Genomic DNA, 15938 nt, shown 5'->3' with positions numbered 1-15938 from the left:
GTTCCTTATTAACACACGCCTTATTTACCAATTAACAGATGATTCGATAGATAGAAATAAATGTTAATAGTTAATAGTTTTTTTACGATTTCATTCCCGTTTTCGTTAATATTGTAATAAAAAATATGACAAATATATTGACTGTACACTTCAAATAGTACTGTACCGACACAAGTCTGCTACGATTTTATTATTAGTAAGCACTAGAGACACAGAAACGTACGGTAGATATGTAAGAAAATGTATAAAAATACTCACGTGTAAATTGCTGTTTTATTGAAACAACAATAATACAATTTGCTTTGTATGTGATCCGTAATCCGTAAAGATCGAAGGTATTGAATATGAATAAAAAATTTTAAATACTTATTGCACTATTGTTAACTGCTTTTTACACAATTAAGAAACAATCTAAATTAGATTTCATACATGTCGCCTCTTTATAGTATCGTATTGTAAACAAGTCATTACACGCACATATTCCTGCCGATGCATGCTGGACTTCCCAACAATGCGCGACACGCTCGCCTGCCAACACTTGCTTGTTAAGAGCTGTTGGCGGACTTGACACCTGATCGGTTATAATTTGTGAATTTATTTGGAAAATAAAGTAATCACTACAACTTTAACTCTATGTTACACAATAGATGAAACATGTACGAACGGTTTTTCAAAATTTTCTTATATTCTTTCTTTATGCTTCCACCGCCCCCTTATTTTTATTCAACGCCCCCCAATTGCACCCGAGGCTACTACTGCCCCCCTGGATCGTTCCAGCGCCCCCCAGGGGGCGGTATCGCCCACTTTGGGAACCTCTGGCATAGGCCATGGAACATACCCCAGGTAATTCTTAGAGCGTATTCTTTTAGAGAAACATGCAATCTTGATTTAAAAATGGTCAGAGATGGAAAATCTACCACAACCCTTGGTAAATTGTTCCAATGGTTAATTACTATCATGGTTAAAAAAATCTATGTCTTATTTCCAGTTTGAACTTGTCTCGCTTCAACTTCCACCCGCTGGATCACATTATGCTTTTTTCTGTAAGACTGAAGAGCCCATTATTGTTCCCCATGTAGGTAATTATAGACTGTAATCAAGTCTTTGCTATAATATTACAATGATTTATACAATACTGGTTGTGTGTTAGGCACAACTCCTCAAAGGTGTTTAGGCACTTAACTCCCAGCCTAGCACTCCCATGGTAGGTAGGTGCCTTAATTCCTTTGAGGAGACAAGATCCCGGTCCTGAAGATCCAATCATCTAAAAGCCGAATCCAGCACATCACTTCAACACCTGCTCAATTTTAAACGTGCGTGCAATTCTACTGACTTCATTGGCAGTACTCAAGTGTTTACTCTAAAGCACATGGCTAAGTGGTTTACTGGATCAGGACCTAAGTAAACAAAGTGCAAAGAGAAGTAAGAGTGAGATATAATGAAAGAGTATGAATGTACAGTCAACATTTAGCATATATCACTTAATGCTATAACTTCTTGTTTGAAGCTTTTTAAAAAATGTACAGTATTTATTTCTGTCTTTGGGTTGAGTTTCATGGGTCTCTTATTTTTCTGAGTTTGCAAATTCTTTAGAGCAGGGACCCACTCTGTGCATCTACGAAGCAATGTATAGGCTTATGTAATATTAGCCAACTATCCCTTCAGCAACAGAAAATGTAAAAATAATTCAACAGGTGTCCAGCCTGAACTCTGGGTGTCCTAACAACAATTAACATTACAACCCCATTGGTATCATTATATAAACTTTCACCCCAAAAACAAGGAAGAAAGATGGGCCCTGCAGTGTGTCCAGAAGATTTAAAAATCCAGACTTTACAGACGAAGGAGAAAAGCAAATGCCATCTGAGAGACCTTCACACCCAACACAGCTATTTACATAGCTCAAGATGGAGTCCTGTCATGGTAATCTGCCTCTCTCAGAACGCCATGCAGCCATCTACTGGGTAACCAGGCCCCAAACCACTTAGGGCTTTAAGTTTAAACACAGCACCTTGGATTGTATGTTTCACTATTCCCATTTTGTCACTTTCTTAAAATCTTATTTAGTATTTTTTTTTTAAATGGAGCAGCTCCGATTTAGGGAATATGTAGGGGGGAAAGTGAGGGAAAGGAAGGTAACTTTAGTCTTTTTAAGGAAAGGATTATTGTTTATCTGTAATAGAGAAGCAAGCTCAGTTTGCTAGAGGCTGTACATTCATATACAGTATATTCCTGAGGGAATTCTGTGCCAAAAAACTAAAAATTCTATGCCAAAAAAATTTAAATTTTGCATATTTTATTTGTCAGTAAGTAAACAGAGGCTCCAGCATGGCAGTGGGGAGCACAGGCCACTGGCTGCACGGGGGTGAGAGATCACCCTGCAGACCTCCTCCACTCCCGTACACGGACTTGATGGTGAGGCTGCACCCAACCCTCACAAAGCACATGGGCCAGCCCTGCCCCTTCATGCCAGGTGCACCAAAATAGCAAGCGAGAGGGACAGAATCTCGTACACACACCTAGCCTTGGCTCCCAATCTAGGTGTGGGGTAAGCAGGCTCAGCCCGGCAGGATCCAAGTGTGGAGGGGCTTAGTTTGGGGGGATCCAGGTGTGGGGCAAGAGTTCTATGTAGGGAAACCTGGGTATGGCGGCTTGGTGGAAGGTACAGGTATGGGTATGGGGGAAATGGGAGGGGAGGGAGGATCTGGATGCAGAGGTTTGTTGGGGGGGTTCCAGGTGTGGGGGAAAAGGTTCAGTGGGGGTATCTGGGTGCAAGAGAAGTGGGGGTCCATGGGGGTATCTGGGTACAAGGGAAGTGGGGGTCCAGGTGCAAGGGGCTCACTGGGATGTTTCAAGTGCAAGGGAGGGGATCGGGCTCATCAGGTTGGGAGTTCGAGTGCAGGAGGTCTGGATGCACAGGTGGGGGTTTAGATATAGTGGGAGGGGCTCGGCAGGGGTGGGGTGGGTTGTGGGCTCGGTGGGAGGGTTCCGGATGCACAGGCTTTGAGCACACAGTGGAAAAACTCCCCATACACTGACCTCTCCCCACAGCTGAGGAGCGATGGGGGCAGGAAGTGAGTGATTTCTGGAGGTGGGTCTGTCCCAGCCCCGGCCACTTCTTGCAAAGAGAAGAAGTCCCATCCTCCCCCAACCACAGCCCAGCCGAGACTAGCAGCTGAGCCCAGCACAGGGTAGGAGCCACCAGCAGGCGTGTCCCCAGCCTCGCTGTGATTTACCTCTCTGCCAGCTGCTCCAGACACCCAAAATGCCATGCCCACATGCTCTTCCAGCTTCCCTTTGCTTCCCCACCAGAAAGTCATTTTTCTGCAGACAAGCAAATAAATCTGAAGGGGACGTGAATTCTGCATGCATGCAGCGGCACAGAATTCCCCCAGGAGTAAAGTTAAAAAAAAAAAAGGGCCTCCCTATAATAATCTACAATGGCAAACAACAGATGATGGGTTTGGTACTGAGATGCAACATATATAAGTTTTAGTTAAGGTGATAGCTGATCCATATCTAGTTTGCTCCATGGTTTCTTAAAAATGTAAAAAAAATAAGCAAAAATGTACTGACTCATTTGTTGTAATCATCATGTAGAAAAAAAGTCTTGAAAAGAGGTTATTAGCCGTGTGGACCAACTCAGGAAGAGTATCTTAGCATAGGGTAAAGTGCAGAAAGAGCACCCAGATGGCTCTGAGGCCTTGTCTACACTACAGGGGAAATTCGATCTAAACTAAGCAATTTGAGTTACGTGAATAGCATGACTAAAATCAACATAGCTTAGGTCTACTTACCGCAGGGTCCACACTACACGATGTTGACAGGAGATGCTCTCCTGTTGACTCCCCCTACTCTTCTTGATCCGGTGGAGTACAGGAGTCGAAGAAAAAGCGATCTGTGGTCCATTTAGCGGGTCTAGTGAAGACCCACTAAATCGACTGCCGATGCATCGATCACTGCTTGTCAATCCCCCGGTAAGTATAGACAAGCTCTGAGAAAAGCAATCAAAAAGGACATCAAGTCTGGCATCACTATCAGAATGGAAGGTGTGGTGGCATAGCAAGAAACGAGGCTCTAGAAACAGAGAGGCCAAATTGTACAAGGGCTCAAATAGAAAGATAAGAAGTTTAAACTTGATGCACTAGAGAAGGACTCAGAGGATGGATTTAAAAAAAAAAGGGGGGGGGACGGACAGACAAATCAGTAAGACAGGAAAGTTATCTTAGCAGCTGTATTTATATCAGCTAGATGAATGTGTGAGGTGGATGTCAGGGAAACCAGAAAGGAGGAAGATGGAGAAATCAAGATGAGAAATAATGCGGGCCTGGCAATAGTTTCAAATAGTCAGAAAGAAAGTCCAGATATTAGAATGTTGAGGAGAAAGAAGTGCCAAGAGATATGTGGCAAGGAAGGAACTGAAGATAAAAATGAGACAGATGAAGTAAAGTATCGGTCTCTATTTAGTGGGGAAGGAAAGCTAGCAACAGATGACATCACGAAGGCTGAGGTGTTTAATGTCTATTTTGCTTCAGTCTTCACTAAAAAGTTTAATTAATATTAACAAGGAACACAATCCAGAATAGGGAAAGAAAGTTGGAGGTATTCAAGTCAGCCGGGCCTGACAAAATTCACCCTAGGAGATTTAAGGAACTAGCTGAATCAGTCTTGGAAACATTAGCCATTATCTTCAAAAACTAATGGAGGAAAGGTGAGACTGGAGAAGAGCAAACATAGTATCCATCTTTAAAAAGGGCAACAAAGAGGGCCCGGAGAATTGTAGACCAGTCAGCTTAACTCTGATACCTGGAAAAATACCAGAACAAATTGTTAAACATTCAGTTTGTAAGCACCTAGACAATAATGGGCTAATAAGTAATAGCCAACGTGGATTTGTCAAGAACAAATCATGCCAAACCAATCTAATTTCCTTCTTTGACAGAGTTACTGGCATAGCAGATGGGGGGAAGCTGTAGACATGATATATCTTGATTTTAGTAAGGCTTTTGATGTCCCACATGAAATTCTCATAAGCAAACTAGGGAAACATGATCTAGATGATACTACTGTAAGGTGAATGCATAATTGGTTGAAAGACTGTACTCAAACAGTAGTTATTAATGGCTCACTGTCAAAATGGGAAAACATTACCTGGTGGGGCCAAAGGGGTCTCTCCTGGGTCCGGTAGTGTAACAAGAGAACTGAATTTGACTGAACTGAGGCCATTTTGCATATCCGGCCACTATTAGCTGAAAACCAAATACCACATAGTTAGGAAAAATTGTTAGGGCTCTCCTAGGCAAGACCAAACAGCTGCACGAGTGCAGTTTTGCTAATCAGAATGGGAGGATAGGAAAGAGAATTAATGGACCATGAGAATGAAAGGGAGTGTGTGGATAGCTGATCTTGGACCTGAGTGCCCCTGACATACAAGTTTTATTGTTGTTATGACTAGAAATGCTTTGCTGATAAGAGATAACGAGCAATTTGCTGAAGCTAGGGGAACTGGTGACCCACTAGGGGTTACTATGGTGACCCACGAGGAAACACTATGAGTTATGTGCTTTGTTTGAGCTAGCTATAGAAGTTTAAGTAAAAGAGTACATCTTGGAGCAGTTTGTAGCAGCTTTTCTTTGAGCAGAGACTAACATCCGCTCCCCAGCAGCTGGACAGAAGGGGGGCTCCCTGGAAGCCCAGTAGTTGCCCACTCAAAACTATCTCAGACTTTGGGTAATTATGCTTGGGGTGCTCTACAACTATTGCCATTGCATATATGTGTGTGTGTGTGCGCGCGCGCGCGTGTGCTTGAGGCTCAAAGAAGGAGCTGTGGGTTAAAGCACACTTGTTTGTACCAATCATTTATCAGATGGAGAAGCTGTGTCCCCATTGATTTATTCCTGACACCTCCTGAAGAAAACAGGTTAAGTTACCACAGTTTTGGGTTCTGAAACCCCTGAATAACAGTACTACACCTCTACCCAGATATAACGCGACCCGATATAACACGAATTTGGATATAACGCGGTAAAGCAGTGCTCCGGGGGGGGGGCGGGGCTGCGCACTCCAGCGGGTCAAAGCAAGTTCGATATAACATGGTTTCACCTATAACGCAGTAAGATTTTTTGGCGCCCGAGGAGAGCGTTATATCAAGGTAGAGGTGTATTCAACATTTTCATCGTTGACTTGGATAATGGAGTGGAGAGTATGATTATAAAATCTGCAGTTGACACCAAGATGAGAGGGATTTCAAGCACTTTGGAAGACAGGGTTAGGATTCAATATGACCTTTACAAATTAGAGAATATTTCTGAAATCAACAAGATTAAATTCAATAAAGACAAGTGCATAGTATTACACTTAGAAAGAAAAAAATCAAATGCATGCTTACAAAATGAGAAATAACAGGCTATGCAGTAGTACTGCAGAAAAAGAACTTGGGGTTACAGTGGATCACAAATATAATATAAGCAAACAACATGATGCAGTTGTGAGAGAGGTTAATACCATTCTGGGGTACACGAACAGAAACGTTGCATGTAAGACACAGTAGATAATTGTCCTGCTCTACTGTGCATTGGTCAGGCCTCAGATGGAGTAATGCGTTTTGAGCACCATACTTTAGGAAAGATGTGGACAAATTGGAAAGAGTCCAGAGGAGAACAAACAAACAAAAAATGATAAAGGGTATAGAAAACCTGACCTACAAGGAAATGTTAAAACTACTGATTTTGTTTAGTCTTGAGAAAAGAAGACTAAGGGGGCGTGGGACACCTGTTGTAGTCTTCTAATACGTTAAGGGCTCTTATAAGGAGGATGGTGATCAACTGTTCTCCACGTCCAATGAAGCTGGTACAAGAATTAATTGGCTTAAATTGTAGTAAGGGAGATTTAGGTTAAATATTAGGAAAAACTACCAAGGGAGGTTGTGGAATCTCCATCACTGGAAGATTTTAAGAACAGGTTAGACAAACACCTTCAGGGATGATCTAGCTATATTTGGTCCTGCCTCAGCACCAGGGGCTGGACTAGATGAACTCTCATGGTCCCTTCCAGCCAGCTATGATCCTCAGGTTATGGTCCTACATGACATGGACGGGTGTTTTTGTCACAAGTGATACAGAATGGGTGGGAGTGGTGAGGGTTTCTGAGGAAAAGTAAGTTTATTTTGGCCAATGAATTGATCTTTTGCCAAGAATTAACCACTCAAATGTATAAACAGACAAGAACAGGATTTAGCAATTGACAAAGGAAATAGCACTTCATTGTGAGACCCAAACCAAAATAAGCACAATATAATAAGGACTGTTCCACAAAAGGAAGGTTGTTAGTAGGAGGCATACAGTACATATTGCCATGACAGCATCCACCAGTTCAACGGTGTATTCTCTTGTGTTGATCTTCTCCTCTCCTCTTCCCCATCCCTGCTGCATATAGGGCCTGATATAAAGCCCATTGAAGCCAATGAAGAATCTCCTATCAGCTTCAATGGAGTTTGGATCAGGCCCATAGTACACACACACTTCATTCCTACCTCCTGAAGAGTATGAATCCTTGTGTACCGACTTTAATGCATCATGCAGCTTGCTGATAATTAGCATCTGTGCAAAGTGCAGCTCAATATTTCCATTTTTTTAAAGGGTTATATGGGTAAACAACTATGCAATCAGCTTGTAACACTGAGGCAAACTGCAGTTTACAAAATGCAGATATTATGTATAGATGTGTATTGAGAGGGGGAGGGTCACAGCCTCCTGTGAACAATTACTAAATTGTCAATGGAATTCAATAAACATTGTTTTTTAAAAAACTAATTATTTGTTACAATAACCAGCTACTACTGCCACTTTGTATGTGGAGATTTGTAAACTACTTCTATCTGAGAAGTAATTGATTCCATTTTTATCATTTGCACAAGTTTATGTGGTTGTTCTCATCCAAAAAGCTGATAACATCCATTTGCTGCAAATTATATATTATAATTCTTAATTCAAAAGCTGTACTGGAAAACAAAATACTAATGTATGCTGTAAATGGAAGAACAGAACCTTAATCATTCATTGTTAACATTGGAACTCATTATTTGCAAGAATAATTTAATTAAAACTGGAGAATTTGTGTGTGTGTAAAAATACCAACATTTCAAAACATATTCACGCTATATGACAGGTGATGAAATGAACCTCTTCTCTTCATGCTGACATGAACCAGACTGTTTTGGGAGCGAATGGAGGTCTTATGATTAAAGCCCAGGACTGCAAGTCAGGAGACTTTGTTTCTATTCTTGGTTCTCCAACAGATTTCCCATATATGCACTTGCACAAGACACTTAGGCTCAAGTTTTCAAGGGTCTACAGGTGCCTAAACTGCAGCATATGGAGTGGGATTTTCAGACATGCTGATCACCTGCAGCTCCCAGTGACTTCAAATGGAGCCACAAATACTCAGCATCTCCTCCAAAAATAAGACCCAGTGTCTCAAGTTAGGCACCCAAAACCAGTGTCCACTTTTCGAAAATATTGCCCTTAATCTGCCTGCACTTCAGTTTCATCTATAAAATGGAGATAATAATACTTACTCACCTCAACAATATGCCCCTGAAACTTAATTAATGTTTATACATAGCACTGGGATCCTTAGGTACAGAGCACTTTAAAAGTATTATTTTCCCTTCCTTTTCAGCAATTTTACAGCACTACATTTCAAACCTATGAAGAGATTTGCTCACAAAGCAAAGAGAAGCATAAGATGGAACCAAAAAAAGACATTAAAAATGTGCACCTGCTTTTCCACATTTCATTTACCCTCTACACCTAAATGTATGTCAGGTTTTCTGCTATGTACGTCCGTTGTGCTGGTATCCCTCAGTGATACCTTCTGGTCATAGCGAGACTAACCCAATCTCAGGCATCCACACTGCCTCAGGAAAAAAATATTACAAAACCCATTAGCTTTTGATAAATCAGGTCAGATTACTATAATCTAAATGATAAAGATCAGGTAATATTTTCAAAAATGTGTACACATTTCTCAGTAAAGTATCAAAGGGGTAGCCGTGTTAGTCTGAATCTGTAAAAAGCAACAGTGGGTCCTGTGGCACCTTTGAGACTAACAGTCTGTTAGTCTCAAAGGTGCCACAGGACCCTCTGTTTCATTTCTCAGTAAGACTCCATCTATAAATGAGGATCTCAAAGCTTGAAGTACGTAGTTCTAATTCCTGCAGAAGGGTTTATTTATCAGCTCATTTTTTGGATATCTGTATAAAAAGAAATATTAAGATACAATTGTCTCAAAAAATGAAAATCATCTCAGGTGCCGCCCCCGCCCACCCAAAGTCACACTGACTCATGTAGTAAATCATTTTACTGTTGCCCTTTTATATTTAATACCCTTCTGCAATACACATTTATCTCTACACTAGCGAAGTGTACTCATTGATTTCCTATGGTCTCTCTGGAAGAAGGTTCTGCTTCCCTGATGATGAGTACAAAGGGTGGATGACCCCATTCTCATTCCAATGCAAACCCTGCACTTTTACATTTCTGCGTAGACCATACAAACGAGTGACCAGCTAAGAACTCTTGCCCTCTTCCTAAAGAATGCATTGCTGCTGTAACTACAGGCATTTTTTCCTCCTTTATGCAATGGTATTTTTGAAGACCACAATCTAAGGTGTGAACCTCTGAAATGCATTCATTTATCAGGAACATAACTGTACCTTGCAAACTGTAGCTAAATCTTCTGTTCTAAACCAATATTCTAAAACAACATCTTGTCCCTTTTGTGCATGTGTTTTAAACTTACATTATTTTGCTCTACTGTACCATTATTTTGCTGTTTTGCTCAGGGACATGAGGAAATGGTATGCACCCAGTTTAAATCACATTTATTTGCCAGATAAAACTGGCATCAGGAACCCACTTCCTGCATCCAGGATGCAGATGGGTTTAGTAAATAATAAAATGATTTTTATTTTGAAAACTGGCCAATCATTTTATTTGACAAACCTAGCAAATAAATTTTAAAATCAACAGTTACTACTGATTACAAATTTTAAAAAATATTTTTGTGTGGAACTGTAAAAATCTTATATTTGTTTAGTACCTGAAAAATTCATTAAAAAAAAAAAAAAAAAAAAATCCCTCAACTGTGATACTAAGGACACCTTAAATTATTCAAAGTGAAAGATTTTAAAATCCAAATTACATTTAATCAAGTATGCTATTTATTTACTTTTTATACTATTTAGTTTATTCAAGGGAAGAGTGTCTTGTCAGTTTCACTTTCAGTTTTACTTTGTTTCACTTTTTGGTTCTGATGTACTGTGAACATAGTGCCACTTAAATTGCAAAAGACACAGGAAAATCTTTAAATCCAAGATTTACACTTTTTAAATTTTTTTAAACATCACAAAGCTCATCTCTGTTAGTAACAGATTAGGTTTTTTGCTTAATAAAGAAAGTTGAATATAACCTAAACTTTGGATCTAATCTATTAGACATTGTCTTTTTAATCTCCAGAAACATTGGTACAAATTTTGCTTCGATTACAACTGAAAATAAATGATAGTATCAATCCAGTGTTTTACAGATTTCTGGAGGGGGGCGGGGGTAAAACACAAAATTTACCACAATGCACAGTCTTTTTTCATAATAAAAATTCCCAGTCCACAAAAACCTAAGACACATTGTTGGCAGGGCAATCTGAGGAAATCTGTACAGCATCTCACTCAACACTTGGTTACCTCATATACACATATAGTACATATTGGCAGTATGCATAAATACTTACACAGAATTTTTTAAAACAGCAGAAAGTCTAAAGTCTGGGGATCAGACCAAAAAGGCTAGAAATCCTGAAAGCACAGCTGAATCAAAGGTATGACTTGACTATGGGCCAAAACACAAGCTGAGCCATTGGAGTTACTTTTAACATAGGAAGGAGAAAATGCATAAAGCAAAGTATTAAATTCAGTCCAACACCCAGGAAGTATTGACAAAATGCTCTCACTGGATTGTTTTTTCCTTGGCTATTCCATATTCAGAAACACACACAGAGCCAAGCCACAAAAACAGCTCTCAGCTCAAGCTTTCAACTACTTACCTACTTCCACTGACTGCTTTCAGTAGAAGTGTTTATATAAAATATTACCATGTTTAAAAATAGTACAAAGAGGAAGGAGGGGGGAGCTAGTTAACAAGAATACCGCTTAGAGTTCCAACGGGAATCAATGCCTGCATGATGAGATAGCATAGAAGGGAGAGTACTCCCTCAAAACATCACAGTTTTATATTTCCACTACAGGGATTTTCTTGAAGATGAAAGACCAGGTTTAAGCCCACAATTATAGTTTTCATTTTATATATTTCTTTTCCTTTCAGAGGAACCTAAAGCACCTCACATCACTACATAGATTCAACACCATTGCAATGCAGCCACTTCTGGGGTGGACAGCAGCAGCTAACTAGTGCACAGAACATTAATCAACAGTGAGGGGGAAGGAGAAATTATGGACACCACCACCATGTTAGACCTTTGCTCTGAGAAAACCCATAGCCTTTTTGGTAGCGGTGGGGGTAAGCAGAAGTAATGATTAATTTTTCATGATTATTAAATAAGATGAAAAGAGAATTTCAGTTAGCCAGTTAGTCTCACTTGGTTTATATTGGACAAATGTCCATAAAAATCACCACCAGAACTGCCAGCTTTGTTGACAGTCTCAGAGAAGTCAAAGAATTAATCAACCTAAACAACTGGTTCCTTCACTTCACAGAGGGAAGCTTGTACCATTCTGTAAGTAGAGAATTTCAGTCTCCAAGGTTGGCAGTACAAACTTTGAATACCACTAAATTATCTTTAAAAAATTAAGAGGAAAAAAAAACTTTAGTACATAGGTGTTATTTTTAGAGTTCTCTTTAATAATGCAAAAATATGGCAAGCATAACTACAACAGACCTTCATTTTCATGCAGAGTGCCTTGGAATTGGGTTCAAAATAGATTTCTTGGTACAGTCTCCAAATTTAAATTTTCCAGATATGGCTTCCCTGTGATGTTTTTTCAGTTTTATATAAAATACAAAAGTTATTTCTAAGAACATTACCAACAAATCACCCCTCCACAGCCAATGCTGAAAGATGAACTGCAATGGTATGTCAAAAATTCAAAAATTAAAACTCCTAAACCAAAGGTTTAAGTCATAGAGTAATTGTCCTACTTCTTTTGTCAAAACTGCTAGGTTTTATATGGTGTTTACAGGAGAATTCACTTTATTCTTCATTTGGTTGTTTATACTGAGAAGTGTTATTTTTATTACATTTAATTTTATTAAAAACATGGCTTGTGATGCCAGGAAGAAATCTCCTTAGTGAGGTATGGTTAAACTGCTATTGATATTGTACAAAGGATCCTTTTACATGGTACTAGATGCTGAGAGTGCATCATATTGATTTAGGAATAAAAAGCTATTTTTTCAGTAGAGTCAACCCTTCCTTTCATAAGCACTTTGTAATGCTTTAAAGTTTGAGGGCTTGTTTTTTTAAAAATTGAAGTGGAGTAAACAAAACAAATTAGATTTGAGCAATGTTGCTATATTTAGTGAGAAGAAATGGTTTGTAAGCTTTTTTGGCTGCAGTTCAGATAAAAAAAACCATTAATATGTCTGGCTCTCAAATTTAGAGCAAGCCTACTTTTTAAGTGTTAAAAAACATATACAAACTGATTCTCAGCAATACTGGATTAATTTTCTGATTACGTATCAGCAGTGATAATCCTATTGCTAATTTTCATTTGGGTGAATCTGATTGTTGTAAATGCTAACATGAGACTCATAAGATGATACCAGAAGGGAGTCATGAACACAAAAACCAGTATGTATCTTAAATTCTTCTTGGGTTAGCCCTTGGAAAATCTGGTGTGCCCGTCTATTCTTGTTTCACTGTTGTATAGTGATTATACCTTCTACTTCTAAACTCCCTCCCTAATCATGCATATTTAATTCAAGTTTGTGTACTATATCTTAGAGTTTATATAGTCCTACTAAAAATAGATCATCAGCATCCCACATTATCTTCTGTTCTCCCCTTAGATACAATTCAACACTGGTCTCTAGAAGAAAGCAACTATAGATTTGTCAGTAATTCTTCCTAGTTTTCATTGCAGTTTGGCCATACTTTAAAAAAAAGCATAAAAGAATCTAGCATATAACACAGCTGTCCATTTATGGAAATACATTTCACTATAGAGTGGAACTAACTTTATCTAAATGAACTGGTTTAGACCTGATTTTATTGTCTGCGTCCTTCTTAGCAATTCCCCCCCTCCTTTGGTTTCCAAGGAGCTTTCCTTTGACTGCTTGCCTTAAACCAGGCATAAGCCCTTGTTAGATTACACTAAATGGTGTGGATTCATATATAATGGGAGAAAACAAACAATACACTGTGCATTATGTAAACACACTCGCAGCGGCGGTCCTGCCTTTTAGGGCCAGTGAAAGGCGCAGTTGGTCGGTGGGGAATCACACAGCAACTTATCATGCTCTATCTGCCCTTGCCTAGTTGGCCGCGCTGCGCTGCCGGAGACCCGCGCTTTTGCAAACGGGGCTCGCTCAGTGTGACTCACGCGGCCGATCCCCCGGGGCTCTGGTGGCTCCGCGCACACACAGACACGCAATGCCGCCAGGCTTTACCTTTCACTGAGCACAGCCCAGGGCGAGGGGCTCCGGCGGTCCTTCAACAAGCCTCCCACCCCCATGGGTCAATATAGGCAAAGCGCCCTTGGTCCCGGATCGCCCCAGTGCGGCCCCGTGCCCATGCCCGGAGCAGGCTGGCCAAACGCTCGCTCCCGTCTAGCCCCAACCAGGTGCCTTCCAAGTTGGGGCTGAGAAATATCTGCTCCCACCCCAAGACCCGGGAGTTCGCTGTTCACTCGGCGGCTCAAGCGCAGCGGGCTCCGGGCGCTCAGGCTGGCTGCGGCGGCCGCTGGAGGAGGAGCCCGGCCGCCGGCTCTCCGGGCTGTGACCTCCCGGAGGCAGCGAGGCGCGTGCGGTGTCTGGAGCCCTGGCTGCGAGGGGGGTAACCTTAAACCGGCAGCGGCTCGTTCGGGGAGCTCAGTTTCCTGGAAACCGGCCCTGTGGGCCGCACGTTTTTCCATGAGCTCAGCACAGCTCTGCCCCCAGCAGGGCGGGAGCCGCGCAGGCGAGCCTCCCCCGAGCCCCTCCGCCACCTGACACACACACTCCCCTCCTCCTCCTCCTGCCGGCCGGGCTGGGAGAGCTTCCCCTCCCTCCCCGGCCGCAGGCACTGGGCGCTGCTGCCTCGCCCGCTCCGTGCTGCAGTTCACCTGCCCGGGGAGCCTGGACATCCACGGCTCAACTTTTCCCACCGCCGCCCAGAAGAAACCCGTTCCCTTCCCCACCACACGCCCGTTGCCCGTGGACTTTCCCCAGGCCGGCAGTGGGGGCAGCAGACGACAACCGTTATTTAATTGAAGACATTCGGGAGGCTCCCAGAATAGCTCTTAACAACCTCAGACAGGGATTTTTTTTTTTTTTTACCCTTCCTCCTCCTCGCTGCTTTTCAGCTCGCCGCGCACCCTGCCAGCCTGCACCTCCTTGCCAAGGCACTTGCTGGGGGGTTCTTTGGGATGCACGGGCTGCATTGCACAGTCATCAAAGTTAAGTGGTGGTGGTGGGGAGCTCTGAAGCAGAGAGGAATAATCGGGACTATTCCCATCCAGACAGGGTCAGTAATTAGGGCATGTGATGCCTATTCAGCCATTTTGGGGGGGCTTCCAAGCACCTTAGCAGCTAGCACTGTTATCCCCCCCAAATACTCTCATCCTCCCCCGCACCCCTCAGCGCAAGGGAAAAGGAAGAGCGCAGCCAAGGGGTGACTTGGGAAGGTTTCGCTTGAGTTGCCTTGTTGTGAGTTGTTTCTGGGTAACGCACCGCTCTCCACACAGTGCCAGCACCCGCTCCTAATTCTCCTCCTCAGTCCTCCCAGGAGGGGTTGGGGGGAGCGGAGATCAGGCACATTCCACGTCTCAAAAGCGCCTTCTCTCTCTCTCTCATTTTTCACCATCCTCCCCCTTTGAATACAAACCCACAGCCAGGGCAAAACCACTTCTTCCCCCTCCCCAGCTCGGCGTCCCCTGTGGCGCAAAGTGGGTGCAGGGGAGAGCGCTTGGCAGCTTAGCCACCTCTTACCTGGTTGTAGGAGTTTTCCCAGGAGGAGGTATAGTTGTAGAAGAAAGAAGAGAAGAAGGCATCTTCTGACAGCCCGCAGCCAGCCATCCTCCGGGTGCAAAGCCTCTTCGGCCAGGCACAGCAGCCTTTGCAAACTCTTGCTTCTTGGCTGAATCGCTGCTGCTCCTGGCGCTGCCACCCCGGCGTGTGCCTAGAGCTTTGCCCTGGCGGCGGCTCGCACGGCGTGTGTGTGAGAGGGAGGGGGAAGAGACTGGATGGAGAAGAGAGGGGATGTGTGTGTGCGCGTCTGTTTGTAGAGGCACTGAGGAGCCAAAGCCGGAGTCACGTGTACGCGCTCACTCCGACGCTGCTACTGCTGCTGCTGGGGACAGGCTGTGGCTACAGCCCCTAGTACTAAAGCACCAGAGCCAGGTGACCTTTCCGTCCCCACCCACCCCAATTTCCTCCCCGGCACCGCGGGTTGCGCAAGGAAACCAGAGGGCGCTCGCTTGCAGAACCTGCTGCTGCACCAAAACAAAAAGGACTGACAAGTGAAGTGGGGATGAGGCTCCTGCTTCTCTCCCACCCCAAGATCTGAGGTGCAGGCGCCTACCAAAGGCATCGTCTTCCCAAGTGCATTTAAACGTGCCCTGTGGCTGCAATTGATTGAGTCAGTTTGCAGCGTGAAACAATTATACGCCGCCAATTTTATTCCCCGCCTTCGGGATTATGTAAATCAATACAAAAAAGTTCATTTTT

General features: G+C 42.6%; 1 protein-coding gene across 1 annotated transcript in view; it reads right to left on the bottom strand.

Moving 5' to 3' along the window:
* PPARGC1A (PPARG coactivator 1 alpha) overlaps positions 1 to 15530 on the bottom strand; it is a 496095-nt gene extending 480565 nt beyond the window's left edge. The window contains exon 1 of the mRNA XM_034770965.1: positions 15201 to 15530. Within this exon, the coding sequence (XP_034626856.1) occupies positions 15201 to 15287 (87 nt within the window). The 5' untranslated portion in view covers positions 15288 to 15530. The remainder of the gene's footprint in view (positions 1 to 15200) is intronic.
* Positions 15531 to 15938: the final 408 nt, after the last annotated feature.

Source organism: Trachemys scripta, chromosome 5 (assembly GCF_013100865.1).
Source record: "Trachemys scripta elegans isolate TJP31775 chromosome 5, CAS_Tse_1.0, whole genome shotgun sequence".
Classification (NCBI taxonomy): Eukaryota; Metazoa; Chordata; order Testudines; family Emydidae; genus Trachemys; species Trachemys scripta.
This window is presented reverse-complemented; position numbering and strand designations above follow the sequence as displayed.